The following is a 24,196-nucleotide window of genomic DNA, read 5'->3' as shown; positions in this document are numbered from 1 at the left end:
GTTTGTAGCCAGCCTTAGCAACTTAGCGAGGACCTGCACAACTTAATGAGACCCTGTTTCAAAATAAAGAATAAAAAAGCCGGGTGTGGTGGTGCATGTTTGTAATCCCAGCATTTGGAAGGCTGAGACTGGAGGATTGCAGTTCCCAGACAGCCTCAGCTACTTAATGAGGCCCTCCACAACTTAGTGAGACCCTGTTTCAAAATAAAAAATAAAACGCTGGGCGTGGTGGTGCACGCTTGTAATCCCAGCATTTGGGAGGCTGAGACTGGAGGATCGTGGTTCATGGACAGCCTCGGCTACTAAGTGAGGCCCTCTGCAACTCAGTGAGACCAGGTTTCAAAATAAAAAATAAAAAAAATAGGGCAGAGGGTGTAGCTCGGAGGTCGAATGCCCCTGGGTTCCATCCCCAGACCCGCAAAAAAAAAAAAAAAAAAAAAAAGAATAAAAAATAGGGTAGGGGGTGTAGGTCGAAGGTTGAATGCCTCTGGGTTCCATTCCCAGACCCACAAAAAATAATAATAATAAATAATTTTTTAAAAATGGGGTTGGGGGTGTAGCTGGGAGGTAGAATGCCCCTGAATTCCATTCCCAGAACAGTGAAGACAAAGAAAAAAGGAGAAAGAGGAGAAAGAGGAAAAGAAGAAGGAGAAGGAGAAAGAGAAGAAGAAGAAGGAGGAGAAAGAGAAGGAGAAGGAGGAGAAGGAGAAGGAGAGGAGAAAGAAATGAGGGGAGGAGGAAGAGATCATGTGCTTTGGCAACATGTAAGCATGCCATTGTACTTAACAATTATTTATTTTTTGCACAAATACCCCATGATTGTAAGAGAATATATAGATTAAGCTCAGAATCAAAATGCACAATACTATTCTGCCTTTTAGATGTTTTTCTAGGCAAAAATAGAAATTGTTATGGATTATTTACCAAATAGTTTCATGATAAACATATATATTATACTTCTGTTTACAAATTGTAATATACATCATAGCAAGATTCAAAGTAATACAAGCATACATGCAACATCGCTTCATGCATTGTCCTCTGCACCCCAACCCACTCTTGTCTCCTCACTCCCCATGAAAATTAGTGAGATTGGTAGTGATGTCATCAAATACAGACAGAACATTATTTTAACTATAATAAACATATCTTTCACGTTGCTTCTTCCATTTATACCATGAAGCTTTGACTCTTATACGTTGGTCTTTAACATCACAGTATTCTATGGAGAAGACATGCAATAATTTATTACATCTATTATTAAACTTTCAACTATTTTCTATGTATTAGCATCTTATATAAAGAACCCTGCAACAAATGACCCTATGCGTGCATCTTTGCTCGATTGTGCAATTGATTCCTGAGAAAAATTCCGCAGAAGCAGAATTGCTGAGACAAAACAATTGTACATTCTTAAAGTTATTTTATGTCATGCTAGATCCTCTTCAAAATAGTTGAATAAATTTGCATTCTCATCACTAAAGTAAGAGGTTGCCTATATTAAAGACCCTCACCAATTTGGGTATTATTATCTTTAAAACTCATGTATTATCTTTAAGCAGGACATGGTGGCTCATGCCTATAATTCCAGTACTTGGGAGCCTGAGACAAGCACATTGCAGGTTCAAGACCAACTTCAGCAACATGGTGAGACTCTCAGCAACTTAGCCAAACCCTATTTCAAAACAGAAAATAAGAATGGCTGGGGTTGTTGGTTGACGGTAGGATACCCCTGGGTTCAATACCCAGCACCCCCCAAAAAAGACTTGTCAACTATGCTAAAAAAAAAATAGTTCTAGGAAACCTTAATATACACTTTTTGAAAACAAAGAATAATATACTCTCCAAGGAAACACTTAACTCTATCTTTCAAACTCTGTCAAGCCTTGTCAGTGTTGTTTTTATATATTTTTCTCTTTTCTAGAGCAATACTTAATAACTAAATGAAGAAAGAAAAGCTTTCTTGTTTTTTACCTACTCTGTAAATAAAAATTTTGATGAGGCAAGAATACAAGTCCAAGTTGCAAACCATGGAAAGACCACAATCCAATTTTTTCTGAACTTCGGATATTTCCTGAACTGTCGAAGCCTGGCTGTAGGTTATAGCATGTCACTGGCCTTAGGTGCTGTTCCCTCATCCCATGACATTTGCTTCCAGATCCAGGAAATAAATGAATAAACATCAAATGGTGAACTGAAGTATTGGCACTCATCCACCCATTCATTGATTTGTTCATTAATAAATAATGAGTATATACCCCATACAGGGCAGCATGGGCTAGGTTCATTGATTCATTCAACAAATAGTCATTACGTGTGTATTCTATGCCAGATTCTATTCAAAACTCTCAACTTTAACTTTGGACAAGACAGACAAGGTCAGTGCTCTTCAAATACTTCCTCTTTGGTGGAAAGCCTAAGTGTGACAGTCACAATAAATGACATATTGTCCTAGGTTACCAAAATAATAAAGTTGCAGGCATCACACTACCTATACTTGATTCTCACTTCAAGCCAAACGTAGCACTCAAGCCTGCTGAAACATCCTATAAATAGAAATCTCACAGGGATCAAAAACTTTCCCTTAGATTGTAAGTTCTTTGCTTTTTATGCAAGGCTTCTTTCTCTCTAGATGAAAAAAAAAATATTTTATCCTAGGATTTCAGAAATTTGTTTACTCTAGTACCTGCTAGTTTCATCAACCACTTCACCAAAATTAATATTTCCTTTGTCAGACATTTGGCATGATTTAGGGGTAATGTTCCATGACAGCTGAGTGAGTGTATGCTGATAAAATATATCCTCTTCTCCCATCTCTATAATTAAATTTAAAATTAACATGCTGCTCTCTCGTTCCACTTGCCTCGATTTCCCTTGGTTACAGTGTGCATTGGTTATGAATATGTATTAGGGTTCTCTGTCAAGCCCTGCGAGTATCTTTTGGAGCAGAAGATTAGCTGTGTTATTTTAAAGCAGCTGCACAGGCTTATTTTATCCCCTACAATTTTACCACCAAAGAACATTCAGGAGAGACTGAACAACAGGAGAGACTGGTCTGCTAGCTAGGGTTTGTAGCTCTTTTTTTTTTTTTTTCCTGCTTCAGTAGATGTTGTCTTTAATTTTTGTTTATACTATGATATCAGTGATACAAGAGCTCACCAATGCAAATTGAACTAAAGCATTGTGACACAGGCACCCGATTGTGATGCTGCACACTTTGCACACTTGTTATTCCAGTACTGAGAAGGCTGAAACAGGAGGATTGCAGGTTGGAGGCCAACCTCGACCGTTTATCAAAAGTCTCATTAACTTATCGAGACCCTTTTTCCAAACAAAAAATAAAAAGGGCTGAAACTCAGAGTTAGAATGCCCCTGGAATTCAATTGTCAATACTTAAAAAAAAAAAAAAAAAAAAAACACAGGCTCTAAAGTTTGGAACTGAATTCTCTCAAATCAAGAATTTAACAATTAGGTTCTCTATCCAGCTGGTGAATTAGAGGTAAATTGGAACTGCAGGGGAAAGCAAAATCAATCACTCTGTCTTCCTTTTAAGTCTATGGAAGTTTGATTTTCTGCTCTAGATCTAAGCTGATGTTTTTCATCATTATCTCTTTTACCTAAGCTAGAAACGTAGGGGAAGAGCCTGGCTAGGGGAAAGCCATGGCCAACCAGCAGCTGACTTTTATGGATTCTTGCCAGAGCCAGACAGCAAAAATAAGGATTCCAAAGAGAGGAGTGAGGATGAAAGACTTCAAGCATGGGAGGAGGAGGATCGCCAGTCTACTAGGTCAATATCTCTACTGGCCGACAACCGGGTTTAGTCTCTTGTGGTTATTTATACAGTTTCTAGCTTCAGGTTACCCCAGAATACAAGAAAGACAAGTCCAAAGTACACATAACACGGGGCAGGTCAAACAATACCCTGGTGCAACACAAACAACACAAACCTAACCTTAGCTCAGACAGAACAATAGCATCATTAGTTCTGAGAGAGTCTTAATTACTTTGAAACCTCCATGACCCCAAACCTTGTTGACTCTGGGAAGAAGGACAGTCAGAAGTATTCTTTTAGTAAAGATAAGGGGAAGACCTTAATGGCTCCCCACAGATCCTCACCCAGAAATCTCAGGAAAACAGCATAAAAATAGACTTTCAAAATAATTGTTGTCCTTACGATATAAGCCATAAGATTATGGCCAAAAAAAAAATATCACACATCATGAGGTACTGAATTCATGGCACGTTGGAGCTAGAAGGAAGTTTAGAGAATCTACAACAAATCCATCATTTAAAAGGAAGAAGCTAGCCGGGCGTGGTGGCGCACGCTTGTAATCCCAACATTTGGGAGGGTGAGACCAGAGGATGGCAGTTTGTGGACAGCCTCAGCTACTTAGAGAGACCCTTCGCAACTCAGTGAGACCCTGTTTCAAAATAAAAAATTAAAAAAAAAAATGGGCTGGGAGTGTAGCTTGGAGGCAGAATTCCCATGGGTTTCATTCCCAGTACCACAAAATAAAATAAAATGAAGAAGCTGACAGGAGGACCATAGGTTCTACCTCAGCCTCCGCAACTCTCTACATCTCTATTCTCTATCAGATTCACATGTGCCCAAGTCAGCTGTTTACTTAATTATTCAGGAATTTCTTTTTAGAAAGCATTTACAATTTAACAGACGAAACAGAAAGGTTTGGGGATGCAAGTGTAGGGTGTAGTGGGGAATATGGGAGAAAGGTTTAGATTTCTGCAATGCACAGACATCCATTATTAAAAGTCATTTTAGCCTTCCTGCCTATAGAGTTATCTTGGAGGTTATTTTTCTGCCATGCCACCCTCTGCCATCTTGCTGTTTCCCATTCTCTATACCTCCCCTGTCACTATTTTCTCCTCTTCCTCGCTATTTGATCAAATAACAAAAGAAGTTGGGCAAGGGCTTCAGAATCCTATAATTATGGCACAGGGGTTTGAGCCAGTGCTACCATATCATCAAATTTGGGAAGTTCCTGCCCATGAATTTATATGATTTTGAGTTATAGGCTTATGTTTTATTTTGTTTTTCTGGTGCTGGGGATTGACCATGTTGAACCCAGGGACATTCCACCTCTGGGCTACATCCCCAGTCTCTTCTATTTTTTTTTTTTTTCTTGGTGGTACTGGGGTTCCTGGAAGCCCTTCTACCTCCAGGCTGCACTCCCAGACCTATTTTTACATTTTTATTTTGGAAACAGGGTCTCCTAAACCAGTGCGTGCGCTGGCTTTGAACCTGCGCGATCCTCCTGTCTCTGCCTCTCAAGCGCGGGGATTACAGGCATGCGCCACCACGCCCGGCTTCTATTTTTTAATTGCTTTGGAAACAAGCTCTCCCTAAGTTGTTGAGAGCCTCACTGTGTTGCTGAGTCTCATTTCAAACCTGCTCTCAGCCTCCCAGGCTGATTACAGGCATGCACTACCATGCTCAGATAAGTTACATGATTTTAAGTCTCTGTAGAATTTTTCTCTGTTGACTCTTCTCTACTTCTAAGAACATCTGCTACCTACTCTCTTTGGTTTACAAAACAGCTATGTGTCTTGGTTTTCTTCTAACATATCTGATCACTCCTTCTTGATCTCTTTGTAGGCCCCATTTTTTCTGTGTATCTCTCTCACTTAATACTGTATTTGACTTATATGTTCCCATTCCATGGCTTCAATGTCATCTAATTGCTGAGATTGCCCAAAAAGATATGTTTAGCTAAATCTCTCTTCTGAGCACTAAATCTTCATATCACATTTCCTACTAGATATCACAACTTGAATGTGCCATATAGAAAATTCAAATCAACATTTCTAAATATCGATTAGCCTCTATACAAAAAGAATCCTTCTTTCCTTTTTCCTTCAAACAGTGAAGCATAATACATCTGTTAAACAAATGAAGATAGTCTCCATGAATTATTTGGATGTACATTATAAGTGAACAAAACTAAAGTGTAGTAGAAAATAAAGATATATCAAAATCTCAGGAAAACATTCAGTTGCTAATAAAAATGGTTACCAATGCAGAATGAAAGGGCAGAAAAAGTTAGGGAGAAGTGTAAAACTTTTCTAAGTATTTATTTTTATGTGCTTTTGACTGTTGTACTATAAAAATACCTTATGTAGTAAACAAAATAAAATCAAAATGACTGTATTTAGTTGTATAATTAATATATACCAACTTAATCATGTAGCAAGCCAAAAATACAAGCACATGGTAAAATAAATTAATTTTAGTAATCTCTAAGCCTGGTTCTCTGATGCAGGCACCCTTAGAGAAATCTAATGTAAGGACCAAAAATATATATATAAATAAATCATGAATACCTTTTTTCTTAGAGTGGTATTGATATAATAAATTTTGAAACAAGTTTTTATGTATTATAGGATACAGCATATGCATAAACACATTGATGCTGCTAGAACAAAGGCTCAAAATGTGAACAAGTGGGAATATAAAACTCAAGTATGAAATGGCAGAGAATGGGAAAGAATCCTCTGGCACTGGAATCGAAGATGTTAATATAAATTCATCATTTCGAAAACTATCAATAGGCCAGTCGTGGTGGCACACACTTGTAACCCCAATACTTGGGATGCTAATACCAGAGAATTACAGGTTCATGGCCAGCCTCAGCTACTTAGTGAGACTCTTCACAACTTTGTGAGACTTTGTATCAAAAATAAAGAATAAAAAATAGGGCTGGGAATGTAGCTCCGAGGTAGAATGCCCCTGAGTTTAACCCTCAGTATTCAAAATATGTTTATTGATCAATGACATATATATATATATATATATATATATATATATATATATAGAGAGAGAGAGAGAGAGAGAGAGAGAGAGAGAGAGAAGTATATTCTAGCTCTGTCAATTGAAATAACCTAGAACAGATGTCATCTCCAGTAGCAGTGTGCACTCAAAACAGATGTCCATCTCGCTAACCCCCCCTGATACAGTCCTGGTGAAACGGGGCTTCTTGAGGAGAAACACGGTGTTTCCTTAAGATGAAACAGAGTTTCTTGAGAAGAAACTTGGCGTTTCCTTACCAGATTCTTGTCTCCAGTGAGCAAAGAATGACACCCACAGACCGCAGGAAGGGGAGTAAAAGATTTATTGAAAGCAATAGGGAATAGGGAAAAGTGACCGAATACCCCTAAGGAGCTGTCGGAACTCTGAAGTCCAGCAGCTGCCTTCAGGACAATACTTGAGGGTAGCCCAAGCCGAATACCTTCAGTTGCAAGCTGCTTTCTCCCAAAGTCCACGCGATCTGCCAGAAAGGAATAGGAAAAGTGGCAGAACACCTCTAAGGGCTATCGAGGCTCTGGTGTCCAGCAGCTGCCTTCAGGTCACTACCCGAGTGTATCCCGGGCCAAGTGCCTTCAGTTGCAAGCTGCTTTCTCCCAAAGTCCACGCGATCTGCCAGAAAGTGCAGGTCACCCCTAGGGGCCCTGGTCGGCCTTGATGTCCAGCAGATGCCTTCAGATCACTACCCGAGTGTGGCTCGGGCCAAGTGCCTTCAATTGCACTCCACCTTCTCTCAAAGCTAACGCGACCTACAAGAGAGAGAGAAGCTCCCCAACGGGGTGGGGTTCCCAGAGTGGGTAACCATCCTGGTGACTGGTCTAAGGGTTTATATATCTCTGCATGTCTTCTATTGCTTGGAGTTTGGGAGTCAGCTTTCTTAAAATTTGCATAGGGTATTTGCATGTCCTTGAGGGGTCTCCTTCTTTCAGTAGAGGTGTCAGACTTGCTCCAGTGATGTCTCCTGGGTTTGTTGATTAGTAAACAGATGGTTTTGTGAAGCTTTGGTCATTCTTATCTCTGATCCTTGGAAGAGCTGATCTCTTTTAGGAGCCTTGGAAGTTCATTACTATTCATTGCCCCTCAGGAAATTAAGTTTTTTTCTACCAAGGCTCTTCCCTATCTGCCTACTTCCCTTCTACCTCCTCACTGGCTTGTTGTTCCAGCCTCACCTTTTACTTTTTTTACCCTCTGCAAATGAGTTCTATGACCCCTGCAAATGGATTTCCAAATGCACCATAGCCCTTTAGTCCAAACAAACCATACTTTCTTTTTAGGAACTTACATCCTCAGTCCCTATTCTATTTACTTGAGTGATACCCTGAGCTCATATGGCAGCCTGGAAGTTACTTCCTCCAGAAAGATTCCCAGAGACTTCTCCCTGGGCTCCCTTCACACTGCTCTCTCCCTCTACAGCCTAACTGTGAGTCTCCTTTTGCCATAGCCCTTCATGAGGGAGGCCTGTTTCTAAGTGGTTTTCCATTGCCACGGGGTAAACATGCAATAAACATCTGTTGCAAAAAGAAGGAAATTAGTTAATATGTTGGAAATAATCTCTTCTGTGTTGCAGAAGATATATTTATCCATGTCATTGTTGAGAGCAAGTTTGGGTAGAGAATTATAGTAAGGAAAGATGTCAATGAGTGTAGAATAATAATGTATGAGCTGGGCATGGTGGCACAAGCCTGTAATGCCATTACTTGGAAGGTTGAGAGAGGAGGATTCCAGTTTTGAGGCCAGCCTCAGCAACTTGCCAAAACACTGTTTGAAAAAAAAGAAAAGAAAGAAAAAGGACTGGTGGTGTAGCCCAGATATAGAATGTCCCTGATTCCAATCCCTAATACAAAAAAGTATAAAATAACTTTGGAAAATTATAAAATTTTTAATAGAGATCAACAACTAAGTAGAGACAAAAACTGACTATCAAACATTGGGCAGCCGGGCGTGGTGGCGCACGCTTGTAATCCTGGTGCGTGGGAGGCGGAGACAGGAGGATTGCACAGGTTGGAAGCCAGCCTTGCTGGCTTAAGAGACCCTGTTTCCAAATTTTAAAAAATATAAAAAATAGGTGTCTGGGAGTATAGCCCATGGGGTAGAGGGTTTCCAGGAACCCCAGTACCACACACACACACACAAAATAAAATAAAATAAAATAAAACCACATTGGGCAATGTAATATTCTAGCTCTGCCCAAACTAAAATAGACAAAGATAAGTCCTCTATTTGGGATCTTGTTTTTTTCACATATAAAACGAAGAGTAAAATAGCTATCCATGGTATCTCTTGTAATGCAAAAACTCAAAGAAAGGGGGCTGATAAATAAATATTACCTAGTAGAAGGAGTGTGGTGGCCCAAACCTGAAATCCTAGTACTTGGGAGTCTAAGACAGGAAGATCACAGGTTGCAGGCCAGCCTCAGCAACTTAGCAAAACCCTAGCAGTTTACCAAGACCCTGTTTCAAATAAAAAATGTAAAAAGTGGGGATGTAGCTGCAGGGAGAATGCCCCTGAATTCAGTTCCTAATACCACTAAACAAATAAATAAATAGATCTACAAAATTAAAAACACTGCTTTTAAATTCAACACTATTTAAATTCTAAATTATTAAATATATATTTAGAAATAGTACTGCAGAATCTTTGTCTTTAAGATACATTGACACATTTTAGTAACATTTATCATAAGCATTGAATTATAGTATAAATAAGGTGTCCACAAAGTACAAAGTCTCTTTCTTTCTTTCTTTCTTTCTTTCTTTCCTTCCTTTCTTTCTTTCTTTCTTTTTTTTTTTTTTTTTTTTTGTACTAGGGATTGAAGCCAGGGCCATTCTACCACTGAGCTAACCCCAAGCCCTATTTTTTTTCTTCTTTATTTTGAAACAGGTTCTCACTAAGTTGCAGAGGGCCTCACTAAGTAGCTGAGGCTGGCTGCAAACCTCAATTCTCCTGGCTCAGCCTCCCAAATACTGGGATTACAAGGGTGCACCACCATGCTCAGCTCTACAAAGGTATTTCTAAAACTAAATATACTTCACAGTTCTATTTTTCATACTTGAGGTCTCTACAAGCACATAAAAGTATACATATTTTATGTGCATATGATTATGCACTATTCTATAATTTTCCTATTTTCACTGAGCAGTAAATCTTGACAATCCTATATAAGTGTCTCTTATTATTTTAATAGCTGAGTTGTACAACTACATCATAATTTATCTATCCTTGATTTCAGGTTGCGTAAATAGTCCAGTTTATGGGTACAATTATATCCTTCTCTATACTTCTGCATATACTCTTCTTCTCTATAAGTATCAGAATTTATTTAGGGTAGCTGGTAGAAACTGAATTGCTGATTTAAAAAATATACATGTGATACATTTTATATTTGATATATATTGGTTAATTGCCTGCCAAAAATAAACTTTGCCAACAATAGTCTTAGCAATTGTGCCTATTTTCCTGACTCTGTTAACAGTGAATACTGTTGTTTTTTTTAATCTCTGACAATCTGAGAATGAAAAAAAAAAAAAAAGAAAACCTTCCTTCCTGATTACAGTAACCTTTCAAATGAATAAGGGGCTATTCATCAAGCACTTTCCCTTGAAGGTATAAACTATATTACATGTAAAATACTATATGCAACACAGGTATGTGAAAATATGGATAGAAGTTTTTATCACTGAAAAATGCAACATTACAAACAGTTATTGTGAAGAGTGCATTTAGGCAGATGGGCCTTGGTTGGAGAAATACCATGTTTAGTTTCTATTTATTGCACTGGTAATAATGCATTCCTTCTAATTTTTAATGATTAACAGACTATTAAGTAGAATAAAAATGAATAAATTTTATGACTGTCTACTCTCCTTTTTTTTTGTTTTGTTTTCTTTGCCTCCTACATTTTTTCTTATCTGTACAGTTAGAGGATTTTTTTTTGCCCTCCAGTCCCTTGGAGTATTTTCCTTGGGTCCAGTCTTAGATACTCTGCTTTCTCATCCAGATATCTCATCTCATCTGCACCCAGGGTCTTCCCTTCCAGATCTGTGTTGACATCCTCTTCCACTGACTTCTCTCTCATAGTTTGCCTGATATTTCTCTTGTATTTAAACAAATAATGGCATTATATTATATTATATGGAGCATCTATGATAAGAGCAGTAACAGGAAAGTTTGAGAAAATAAGATCTTTGTAAAGTGTTAATCCAGCCTCAGTAATCAGAGAGAGCTTTCCTGAGGTAATGGTATTTAAATATGAATTAGGGGTAACAGTTAGCTGGGGAATTGTTGGGAAATGGGAGAGGAATTATTTCAAACTGAGACACCAGCACTTGATAAACCCTAAAACAGGAATATTTTTGAGCACATAAAATGTGATCGATGTGGCTTTGAGTCACATCACTTTTGAGTGATGTTCCAGTGTTTGATGATTTGTGGACCGACTTGTTGGACCCGTAAGTTCAGACCCAACATCTCTGTGTGTATATTTGTGGGCAGGGGAGTTGGAGGGAACATAGCCTTGGTGGAAAGGACTCACTGAAGAAAATGGATATTCCCATTCTACACGGTACTAGAACAGGAACATAGAACTATAGTCCTTAGACTAGAATGAAAAGAAAAAATAAAAGATATTTTCTGCTTTTGCTGGGGCCATGAATCAATTGGGTGTATGGATTTTAAGGAGTGAATGTTATGTGAATTTTCAGGGTCAATCAAAGAGTTGAGAGTAGCCCCTTCGTCACATGAGTGTGGCCAAATTGAGGATAAGTACTGAACAAGGTAATAGGAAAGCATGAGAAAGAAGGGTCTGAGACAGCATTGTCCAGGGGATCTTTCTGCAGTGGCAACAATGGCCTATATTCTCCACAATCCAATATGGTAGCTACTTGAAATATGACCAGTACTTGTGAGAAACTAAATTTTTAAAACTTTATTAAGGTCCTATGGTATTTAATTTATATAACCACAGAGCTGGAGGTATCTTGTTTCATCATAGCTGTGGCTATTGAGAGATGCAGGTGTACAGCTAGACTAATGTGGCAGCTTGGCCTCAGGTGTTTGCACACATGATAGGTAGGAGGGGTAGAGAAAATAGCAGCTCAGTGGTCTTCAAGAGGAAATGTCGGCCCCGGGAGAATCAGGATTCCATTCCAGTAAATGCATAAAAGGAGATGAGTCCTGATGAGGGAAGAAAAGGCAACAGGATTTGGTCTTGAGCAAATGTGATACAAAGCCTTGAGAAAAGATCAGAGATCACCAAGAGACAGCTGTAGGCCTCCTATTCCTAGCAACAGAGCTGGAGGTATCTTGTTTCATCACTGGGATGCTAAAGTTGGTTGATAGGACAAAAGTGATGTTAACCTGGCCTAAATCACAGTTCTTGCACTATCCATTTTTCTTTTTTTCTCATATAATCTTCAGGAAATTTGCACAGCAGCTGTATTTTTCCTGACCTACTGGTCTAAGTTGCACAAGTGAATAGCAATGGGCATCTTTGCCTTCTTTCTCTCTCCTTTTTAACAAGCTTCTTAGTTGCCTTCTCTGCTCCAGTCCTGGCCAAGCTCAAGGTTAAAACATTTGCTCATCAAAGGCACTCCTCTGACTCACATTAACTATTATTTATAAGCCTCTGTTACAAAACTACACAGAGAAATTGGAAAAGGTATGAAGCTATTAGAACTTGTCACAAATTTCAACACAAAGAATGCAGCATTTGGCAAGACCCATTTTTCATTTGTATTGACACACAACTTCACTTCTTTGAATCGGTCAGGACACAATTTGCAATCCGTCACCCATGGATTTTAATAAGACAAACAAAAGCACCAAAGAAACCTCCACCATCTCCGACTGTGCCAGCTTCAGTGGTGTTGGATTTTTCCTTATGCTATCACATTAGTGTTGAGGAAAGGGACCTGCAGGACCACTCCGGTTTTTCTACTGCCATCAGAACTAGGGGTGACAAAGGCTCTCACCCGCTGCCTTTGTTTAGCAATGATGAATTGACTGAGAATACTGAATGCACTTTGTACTACGTAATAGAGTTATTGATTAAGCTTTACCTGTTCATTTTTCTCACGTCTTTATTGAGATGCTTTGGAAAGGAAAAAATAGTAAGAAAGCAATGTGTTACCTTTATCTTTTATTTTTATTTTTTAACTTTTCTTTACATTGATTTTATTTAGGAGTCTATTATTTGCTGATTATGCATTAAGTCCAAGTTACCAGTGCAGGAGACTGAATACTACTAATTTTAACAAGCTTGTTTTTAAATAAAATCTTTATCCTATTTATTCTTGTTCCTTAAAGACCCAAAGGAAAGTTGTCTTGTGGTCAGTGACAGTTATGCCATACAATGGGCTGAACTGACAACCTACCTCCGAGTCCTTTTTCTGCCCTGTGGGGAAATTCAATTAAATATGTGTGAGCCTCTATCTCTTATGTGTGACCAGGAAATAAAAAATAACTGCCTGCCAATATTCCAGGCTGGTGAGAGGATGAAATAACATCATGCTCTTAGAAGTGTTTTATAAAATCCTTCCATACTTTAAAGGCATTAAAGTTTTACTCATCATTTTCACCTCGATTGATTTCCAGAAAGTTTTAGTTGGGTACATAAGCTATAGAAGCATTGAGGCAAAGATACAAAAACAAGACTCACATAATGAAAATAGCAGATAATTGTTCCAGAATATCTTAGCTAACACAGTTGTATGCTCTAGGTGCGGTGGCATACTCCAATATTCCAATAGTTTGGAGGTTGAGACAGTAGGATTGCAGATTCAAGGCTAGCCTCAGCAATTTAGCAAAATCTCAGTTCAAAGTAAAAGATAGATTAAAAGGTCTGGAGATGTAGCTCAGGGGTAAAATGCCTTGAACTCAATACCCAGTACCAAAAAATAAAAATTAAAAAGAATAGTTGTATAGCCAGGAGTCACGGTGGCGCACACTTGTAATCCCCGCACTTGGGAAGCAGAGATAGGAGGATCGTGCAGATTCGAACCCAGACGCGCTGGCTTAAGAGACCCTGTTTCCAGATAAAAAAATATATACAAAATAGGTCTGGGAGTGTAGCCCAGAGGTAGAAGGGCTTCCAGAAACCCCAGTACCACAAAAAAAAAATAGTTGTATAAATTGAAAATAAATTTAACTTTGAGCTAAGACAAAATGCAAAACACATTTTTATACCCTTAAACTCTAAGGGGATCATGGATGAGATTTTTTCTGAGAACACACCTATCTTTTATAGTTAGGTGTGGCCATGTGACTTAATTCTACCCAACGAGGTGTGGGCCTGCCCATCCCAAACCTTCACCGCCTGCTCTTCTTTTTTTTTTTTTTTTTTTTTTTTTTTTGGTAGCCCTTCTACCTCTGGGCTACACTCACACTCCCAGACCTATTTTTATATTTTTATTTAGAAACAGGGTCTCCTAAGCCAGCGCGCGCGGCTGGCTTTGAACCTGCGCGATCCTCCTGTCTCCGCCTCCCAAGTGCGAGGATTACAAGCGTGCGCCACCACGCCCGGCTACCGCCTGCTCTTCTATGCACTTCTCCTTCCTATCAGCTTGATGTAAGACAAGCTTGGTAGACAGAAAATGGAAAAATCCTGGGGACTGAATCCCTACCTGAAGCTATTCATTAATTAAAAATACCTGCTTTCTACTTTATGTGTGCAATAAATCAATCTCCATCATGTTTAAGCTATCATATATTGCTTTGTAATGCTATAACAAAATACCTGGGACATGTTACGTAAGAGGTAAAGAAAGGTTTATTTGGCTTTGGTTCTAGAGACTCAGGTTCTAGATTGGATGGCCCCATTGGTTTGGGCCTCTGGTTATGGTGCCATATCATGATTTGGGTATTTGATGATTGTGGCAAATCATGGTAAAAATGTGTGGTAGCAAATCAGGGTGAGAATGTGAGTTCAGGTAGAGAGGCTAAAAGACTAGAGCCCCACAGTCCTCTTTAAGGACACACCCTCAATGACCTAAGGATGTCTGACTAGACCCCAACTCTTAATGATCCATCTGTATTGAATCTATCCAATGGCCATGTGTGGCATAAAGACATGCTGGTCAGCAATACACCACACACATGGTGATAGTCTCATGAGATTGTATCACCTGGTTCAAATACCTTCCAAGATGTTCTCAAAGTGATGAAATTGCCTAACAATGCATTTCCTGGAACAAGCCTGTCAATCAATGACACATAACTTTATTTTATACAAACTTACACCCTATTAAAAACAAAAACTTTCTAACTTGGAATTATATAATATCCCACTTTGTATTTTAACCATTAGTCTTATCTAAGAAAAATATTTAAATGATCTTCATGAGCTATCTTATATTTTACCAGATACAAAATCTAAGTATTTTGAGAAAAGGGAATTAAAAAAATGAGTAATGTTTATGTGTTTGATATGGTGACACTTGGTGTGGAAAGGAAAGAAGTGGGGATAAGCATGGTTCTGGAACAATAACATGTCCTGCAGTGTCTGTCCATTTGAGCACCTCAATAGTGGGCTTGCAGTGAGCAATGACAAGGCCTCGAGAATTATGGATCCTTTATAATTTGGGAGGAGACCTACTAGTTTAGAAAGGACAGATGGCCAGGCATGGTGGTACATGCCTGCAATCCCAGTTCTTGGGAGGATGAGACTGGGGATTATGGGTTAGAGGCCAGCTACATCTACTTAGAACCTCAGAAACTTAAAGAAATACTGTGTCAAAATGAAAAATAAAATAGGGTTGGAGGTATATATCAGAGTTAGAACACCCCTGGGTTCAAGCCCAGTAAGGGAAGAAAGGAAGGGAAAAAAAAAAAGAAAAGAAAAAGCCAGGCGTGGTGGTACATGCTTGTAATCCCAGCATTCAGGAGGCTGAGACAGGAGGATCTAGGTTTGAGGACAGCCTCAGCTACTTAGTAAGGCCCTCCACAACTCAGTAAGACCCTGTTTTAAAATAAAGAATAAAAAATAGGGCAGGGGATGTAGCTTGGAGGTCAAATGCCCCTGGGTTCCATCCCCAGACCTGGAAAGAAAGAAAGAAAGAAAGAAAGAAAGAAAGAAAGAAAGAAAGAAAGAAAGAAAGAAAGAAAGAAAGAAAGAAAGAAAGAAAGAAAGAAAGAAAGAGAGAAAGAGAGAAAGAGAAATGGAGAAAGAAAATAAATGCAAAAGCAGGAAAAAGCCTAATCTGACTTTCCACATTTCCTTAAAGCCTGGCTTGCCTGGCAGAATATCAGAATCCTCACCTTTGCCTTGTCAAAGCAAAGAATAGTTCATAGGTTCTGCTATCAAATATGTATCTTCAGGCATCTTGGGAATTTTCATAAAGGCAATTAAGGATGAAGATACCATACATTTTGTAAGTGTAATTATTTAATTTCTCCCAGGCACAATTTTAGGGCTTGTTGAATTGACTCCAGAACTTTCCTGGCCTTTTGAGATTAAGGTATCACAAGCGAATTGTGTCTAAATTCCATTCGCTTCTAAGACAGATTTGTTCCAAGAACACTCACCGGACAGTCTCTGGGGATTTCTTGCTGGGATGTTTACTGTGTCTTTCTCACGCTGAACTATTTTGAGCATTTCTACTCCGAGCATAAATACCTCCTTCATTACATGCAGCTTGAGTTTTCATTTGTAGTGATAGTTTATACTAGCAGTTTGGTAGGGCTTTTAAAAATGGTAGCATGCATTAGGACTACTGGACAACATCCAGAGAGGAAAAAGAGCTTGGGAAGGATTTGAAATGGTGGAGGCAGTGGCAATGGCAGTGGCCAGTACTCAGGGGAGGCAGAGATCTGATGCATTACACCTGGAACCCTTGAAATAATAACCCCAGAGGCAGAATGTTACCACCACACACCCTTGAGAACGTGGGACAATTGGTTGGGCAAAGAGAGTGCTCGGATTGGAGCCTGCCAAGGGGTGAGGCTGGTACTGGAGCCTCCGAGGCCGGGATCAGAGCCTGCCGAGGGGTTAGGCTGGTGCTGGGGCTAGCAAGGCCGAGATCAGAGCCTGCTGTGAGGCAAGGCCGGTGCTGGGGCCTCCAAAGCCAGGATAAGATCCTGCCAAGGGGTTAGGCTTGTTCCGGGGCCAGCGGCTGGCATCGGAGCCTTCCGTGAGGCAAGGCTACTACTGAGGCCTCCGAGGCTGGGATCGGAGCCAGCTGAGGGGTTAGGCCAGTGTCAGGGCCAGCAAGACCAGAATCAGGGCCTCCCATGAGGCAAGGCTGCTGCTTGAGCCAGAGAGGTCTAGATCAGTCCACCGGGTAGCCAGGCCACTACTGGGGCCGTCAAGAGTGGGATCGGTACTTGCAACGTGGCATGCACAGAGAAATATCACAGAAAATATAAACCAGATGCTTCCCCTAATCAGTAATAACTAGGAGGAAAGGGGTAACAAGAAGAGGTCGAGCTATAGAAAGGGCCCTATAGTGAAGCAACTAAGATGACCAATCGGAGGATATGGAATAGGGGAGGATGGAGCCTCTTTAAAACCCAGGAGGTACATAAATAAATGTATCAAAGTTAATCACCAAACAAACATGGGATCGAGGGAGGGGGAGGGAATGGGATGGGGGCTGAATGAGGGCTAATTGGATGATGTGTGCTTGTATATCCTATCAAGTCTTGTACTCCAATGTGATTGATATATGACTACAATGCACCAATTAAAAAAAATAAATAAAATGGTAGCATGCAGTAGATAAGGTAAAATCAGTTCCTGAGTGTCTGGGCCAGAACAGATATGCCAAAAGATGAAGCAGATCCTGGTGTAGATAGAAGCAGTGTAGAACCAAATCGAGAGAGGCCCCAGATCAACAGGCTCAAATTGAATGTCCAGAAAGAGGCAGAATTCCCAGACACGTAGATGTCAACAGCAGAAATATAAGGAAGAAAGCACTGGAATATCTACACACTCAGTTTCTCAAGAGAAACTTAATGTACAGCAACCCAATGGAGCTTTCTGAAGATCTCATTTTTCTTAGACTCTAGATTTTACTTCTCATCATTCCTATAAAATCAGCAACCACAGCTAGTTTTTCTCATATGATAGCTGCCATTTGAAGCTTCTATGGAAATGTAAAATATGGTTGACATCAAAATAATATGAATATCCAGAGACCATATCATTTCTCTAAGCATTACAAGTTCTACAGGAAAGTTTGAGTAACAACCATTTTACAATTCTATGAATAATACAAGTTTTATTCCCTTCAGGTGGATGTATGGCCTTTGACACCCATCACTTGAAAGAAAATTAAATCCACAAGCTACTTTTCTAGTCTTTCTACCCACGTAACTTCTTTGCTCCAAAAAATAGGATCAAGACATCAATTAGAATCTTTGCCTGATAATAAAATGTGAAGTAGGAGATGGGGAAACTATGCTCTTTTGCTCCTCTGTGGGAATATTTGCCTTTGCAACTCTTGTTGCTACCATTTTTTTAAATTGCAACTAAAAGAATGTAGAACTAAAAGAATGTAGAACTAAAAGAATGTAGAACTAAAAGAATATAGAAATTGCAACTAAAAGAATGTAGAAAAGAATGTAGAAATTCTAATGTCATTAGAAGCTTAATTTCCTTTAGGAAATATATGAATTGTAATCTAGATAATGTTATAGGTCATGTTGTTCAACTTCTATTTACTGACTATGAAACACTGAATGTTATAAGCACTTAGTATGTGTGGCAAACAGGCTTCCAAGTGCTTTCCAAGTACTATCTCAATTAATCCTCACAAAAGATGCTATTACCCCAATTTTAGAAATAAAGGAAACTGAGGCTCAGGGATGCTGTTTGCACAAAGTCACATTGCAACTGGCAAAAGTGGTTATTCAAATTTGGGAAGTCTAACTCCTGGATCTTAAACATTAAATGATTCTGACTAAATTATACCATTGTACAATGAATATAAGTAAACTATTACTAAATTTAACAAAGATTAATTTGGTGTGTTGTGTGATATTTAACTTGGAAATACACGTAAAACATTCAGCACACAATTCAAAATCCAAACTTCCTTTCATTTAAGCATTGCCACTGTTGGTTGAGGAGATGGACTTTAACTAAATTCTACACCTCTTCAACCCCCACATGGGCAACCTGTGTAGAAACAAAGCGACAAAACGAGAAAATATGAGGCAATCTGGTGGCAGAATCCTGGGATTTCCAAGTGAGTGTCTATGGTGCTTGGACCACAGGCCTGGAGAGTTCAGCCTTGCAGAATCGCTGCCCATTGCTCCCCTCCCGTGGCCTGCAGGTGGCGCTATACCCAGGAACACGCGGAATTAACACCCGCATCCCTGGTGGATGGGTCCTCCTTAGGTGTTGGTGAAGGATTCAAAGTTCATGTTTGTTCAAGGGTCTAATTTATAGTACTGGCTGTATATTTGGATTGTTTCAGTTTTATGTTTGTTGGGTGTGTTAAAAATGGATGAACTTCATTTTTTTTTACGTTTTAAAGATATTTATTTATTTATTTTTATTGGTGCACTGTATTCATACATCTTAGTGGGATACAAACTTTTGTAAACATACATGCACACATCGCCCAGTCAGTCCCCACCTGATCCCCACCCCATTCTCTCCCCATCCCTCCTTCCCATGCTTGGCTTAATGGTTGACATCTAGTATTATAGCAATTTATCCAAAATTAAAAATGATAATTTCACATAACAGTTTCATTTGTCTGATTCCAAGCTTTTGATGACTTAAAGATAACATTTCAATATTTCTTTTGGCTTTCTTTCTTACCAGAGAATATTTTTTTTCTATTTTTTTTTTAGGTGAAACTATCATATATTTATATATTTATTTTTCAGAAAAAAATCTATCCTAATATGGAATATGGACTCTAGATACCCAAAACGATCTTGAAAAAGAACAAAGCTAGAAGATATATATTTTCTGATTTCAAACCATATAAAGCTACAATAATTGAAACAGTGTAGTACTGTTCTAAAGGCAGATATATAAACCATTGGAGTTAAATAAAAGCCTAGAGCTAAATTCTTACCTATATTGTCAAGTTATTTTTGACAAGGTTTCCATGAACATTTGGTGGTGGAAATAATAATCTTTTAACTAAATATTGTTGAAAAATAATACTTACATGGAGAACAGAATCTCGCTCTTAGAAGATGATCATTCCAAAAATGAACGCATAGTTTCTAATCTAAAAAAAAATATCCGACAGCAGGAATCTGACATTGAAGAAATATGGGCCCATTTTAAGAGAGCTAACCTAAGAATAATTGGAATAGAGGAGGGAAAAGAAAGTGAAACCAAAGGGATCAACAATCTCTTCAAGGAAGTAATAGCAGAAAATTTTCCAAACATAGAGCAAGAGGTTAATACACAGGTCCAAGAAACTTATAAAACTCCCTTTAGACAGGATCGGAGAAGAGGATCCCCACGCCACATCATTGTCTAAATGACCAATGTGGAAGCCAAGCAGAGAATCTTAAAGGCAACAAAAACAAAGGGCCAAGTGACATTCAGAGGCAAACCAATTAGAATCACTCCAGACTTCCCAAACCAAGTCATGAGAGCCAGAAGGGCTTGGAGTAACATATTCCAAAGTCTGAAAGAAAACAACTTCCAGCCAAAAATTTCCTACCTAGCAAAACTTTCTATAAAATTAGATGGAGAAATAAGAAGCTTCCATGACAAACAGAAACTGAAGGAATTTTTGTCTTCAAAACCAGCACTAGAGAAAATACTCAAAGAGATTAACTACAAAGACAAAATAGGTAACACACACCAGAACCAGAGAAACAAGATTTTCCATCCAACAGACAACTAAGATTGGTTACCTGTGGAGATTCATTACTTATGTTAGACTTTTACCTATCTCTAAATGGTATTGTTTGCCTTTATTGTTGTTAATTTTTAGGATTTCTAGTTGGAATATTAATATACCTTCAGATATAGCATTTGGAAATATTTTATCCCATTCTATTAGTAACTTTTAACTCTGCTTACATTGTCTTTGGATATACAATATTTTTTTATATTTTAGGGAGTTTGTATACTCTTCTGTTGCCTGTGCCATTGAAATCATATCCAAGAAATCACTGCCAATTTCAATGTTGTGAGATTTTATGACCCAGATTTTCTTCTAAAAGGTTATAGTCTTAAGATTGATATTTAGGTCTTTTATCTATTTTGAGTTAATATTTGTATATGGGATTAGGTAAGGGTCCAATTTTATTCTTTTCCATGTAAGAACTTCATTTTTTTTAAAGTACACCACAAATCTAAATTTAAAAAGGGCCATAGGGCCTGTATGTTCATAGAAGCTATTAGATGTCATTCTTTCTTTTTTTAATCCATCAATACCTGCTTTTCCAACTGATAATTTCAAAATAAGTGGTCCAACTTATAAAAGTTTAATAGAAAGCAAGTGACAACCAACAAAATTCCATAAGACTCAATTTCCCAGTTTCACTTGGGATAGTGAAGACTACTTTGTAGTTTGAAAAAACATCCACTCCAGCCTTCTGTAGTGGTTTCACTAACACAGCCCCTTACAATATTAACATTCCTAACACTGAAATTCTTTGTGTTCTTAGCATGTAAGCAAACAGCCACATACGAATTCGTGTGTGTGTGTGTGTGTGTGTGTGTGTGTGTGTGTGTGTGTTACTGAGGATGGAACTCAGGGCCATTCTACCTCTGAGCTACACCCCCAGCCCTGTTTTTTTTTTTTTTCTTTATTTTTGAAACAGGTTGAAACAGGAAAGCACCTCACTAAGTAGCTGAGTGTGTTCGTGAACTGTAATCCTCCTGTCTCATTCTCCCAAATACTGAGATTGTGAGCATGCACCACCACACCAAGCCTGATTCATTAATTTGATGCTATATATTTTTTGTCCTCAAACTATGAATATGTTTGCTATGTCTATCAAAATATGTCAACTTTAGCTGAGCATGGTGGCTCACCAGAGTGCGTTGGAAGCTGAGACAGGAGGATCACAGGCTTGAAGCCAGCCTCAGCACTTAGTGTGAACCTCAGGAACTTAGCAAGATCCTGTTTCAAAATAGAAAGGGCTAGCTGAGTATGACAGTGCGTGCTTGTAATCCCAGTACTTGGAGGCTAAGACAAGAGGTTCACAGGTTCTTGGCCAGGCTCAGCTCCTTGTGAGGCCATTGGCAACTTAGTTAGGCCCTGTTTCAAAATAAAGAGTAAAATAGGGTTGGAGATGTAGTTCAGAGGTTGAATGCTCTTGGGTTCAATTCCTGGTGCCACAAAAACATAAAAAATTAGAAAAGGCTAATGTAGCTTAAAGATAGCATGTCCCTTGGTTCAATTCCCACAAAGGAAGGAAGGAAGGAAGGAAGGAAGGAAGGAAGGAAGGAAGGAAGGAAGGAAGGAAGGGAGGGGAGGATGGAGGGAGGGAGGAAGGAAGGGAAGGGCCAAATTTATTTGGGGTGTTGGTTCCCAGCAGTACTAAAATCTTTTAGACAAATGCAGTTAGATGAATAGTGAATATATAAAGCAAATAAAATGAGAAAAGTGTAAGAGTATATTTTTGCTACTAAATATAATAATAGATTCTGTTATAAAAATTATGTATATTATTGGGGCATCAACTTATCAACACAGATGGAATATAATTTGTTACATAAAACAGGATATAACAAAATTTCAATGGTTAACTGCTCTTTTCTTTGTAAAATAGCTAAAGATTAGAATGTATGCCCATTACAGGCCAATCTAATTGCTAGATTTCATGTTTTATTAATTTCAAGGTTGTATTCCAGAATATATTTTGTGTCTGCTTCAAATTAATAGATACTTCAAGTACTCGCTGGTGGGCTTTATGAAGCCCTGAGATTATACAGATTCTGTTTCTTTTTAGTAAACATAATGAATTAGAAAGAATGGAGGGTCATGCCTGCCCAATTCCCCAGCACAGAAGGGCATTTTCCATCTACTCATATTGAAACTAAGAATCATTTCCATATATGCTGTTCATTATGCATAGCTGCAGAATTCCAAATTAATTAGCTAAAGTAGGGACAAGAAAATTATTTATTTGTAGTTAAATTCCTATGGTTTATTTTCCATGTGGAATTAAAATGCAAACTTTTCATTCTGTTTTTATTGGCATTGCTCCAAGATTGACAAGCTGCATGGGATGCTGGTCCTTCTTTTGGGATCTTGGGACAACAAAATGCCAAAATCAGCTTTGAAAAAGAGATATGCCACTCTGGGTGAAGCAGTAGGAAATGTTTGCAAACTGGACGTGCACAATTGCATTTGCCTAGTTTCACATCCATATCAGAGGCAAAAACATTACTGGGGGCTTCCTAAGTAATTTGGCTCTCCTCATTCACCACCACGATCTTTGGTTTCCTAAAATATGTTGATATCTAAGAAAAAAATCTGTCTAAAAATTAGTTTTCTAACCTTGATTGTTATGATATTGATGTGCAAAAATTTCAAACAAAATATTATTATTCTTCCCAAGGAATTGAACAAATTGACAGACATGGGATGTGAAATCCAGGCCTTATTCATTCTTCTCAATTTCCTGCTTTAACCATCAAAAATATTAAAATAGTTTTAAAGAAAAAGCTCTTTCTAGATCATCATGGTGTCCTTTATGGGCTGCTTAAGTTCTCTGGTCAGCAGGCTTGACACTCACCTCGAAGGCCATCTGTATTTTTGCAAAGTCCTCTACGCTGAGCTGGTTTTCCAGCAGGCCCGCGCTGTGGTCCTCATTGGCAGTCACCCCTGTCCTCCCAGGGGACCCGAGCCTGGGCTGGGCCTCCATGCTTAAATCAAAAGCAGCAAGCAGGTGACTTGGAAGCTTCACCTGTATTCAGCAGCCTTCAACTCTGTTTTTGATTTTGTTTCTTTTTTTTCTTCTTAAACAGGTGCCTTTAAGAAAAAAAAAAAATTTAGCCATAGAATTCCAAAATCAAAGTATAAACCTTTCAAGGCATGCAATTAGGAGAGAAAGATTGAAGCCTAAGTAGGAAATGAAGGCCCCTCGCTTACTTAAGTTTATTTTCAAAACCCACAATCCACCCTCTTTATTCTGTTTAACCTGGCTTGATTAAAAATGTGTAAAGCTTCCCCCGTGTTTATAGCAACCGACACTGGAAACACCTTCTGATCCTCATTTCAATACCTTAGAAAAACAACTTCTGGAAATCTCCAAGGCTAACCTTGCTTATATTCACAGGCTGGGCTTCTCAATGCCTTTTGTCCTCTGGGGCATTAGGCACCACAGCTACCAGATTGTCCCACCAGTGCAGGGTTTGCCGCTGAAGGCCACCTCTCACACAGTGTGGACTTGTTTGCTTCATCTTTTCCTGATGCCTTTGTATGTTTCCTGGCAACCAATACAAAACCA

General features: G+C 38.8%; 1 protein-coding gene across 1 annotated transcript in view; it reads right to left on the bottom strand.

The window, feature by feature from the left end:
* Window positions 1-23,611, bottom strand: part of WDR49 (WD repeat domain 49) — a gene marked incomplete at both ends in the record, with an annotated part of 168,523 nt that extends 144,912 nt beyond the window's left edge. Inside the window, one exon of the mRNA XM_080696579.1 lies at window positions 23,483-23,611. Coding sequence (XP_080552705.1) covers window positions 23,483-23,611 — 129 coding nt within the window. The remainder of the gene's footprint in view (window positions 1-23,482) is intronic.
* Window positions 23,612-24,196: the final 585 nt, after the last annotated feature.

Source organism: Muscardinus avellanarius (assembly GCF_963383645.1).
Source record: "Muscardinus avellanarius genome assembly, chromosome: 5".
Lineage (NCBI taxonomy): Eukaryota > Metazoa > Chordata > Mammalia > Rodentia > Gliridae > Muscardinus > Muscardinus avellanarius.
This window is presented reverse-complemented; position numbering and strand designations above follow the sequence as displayed.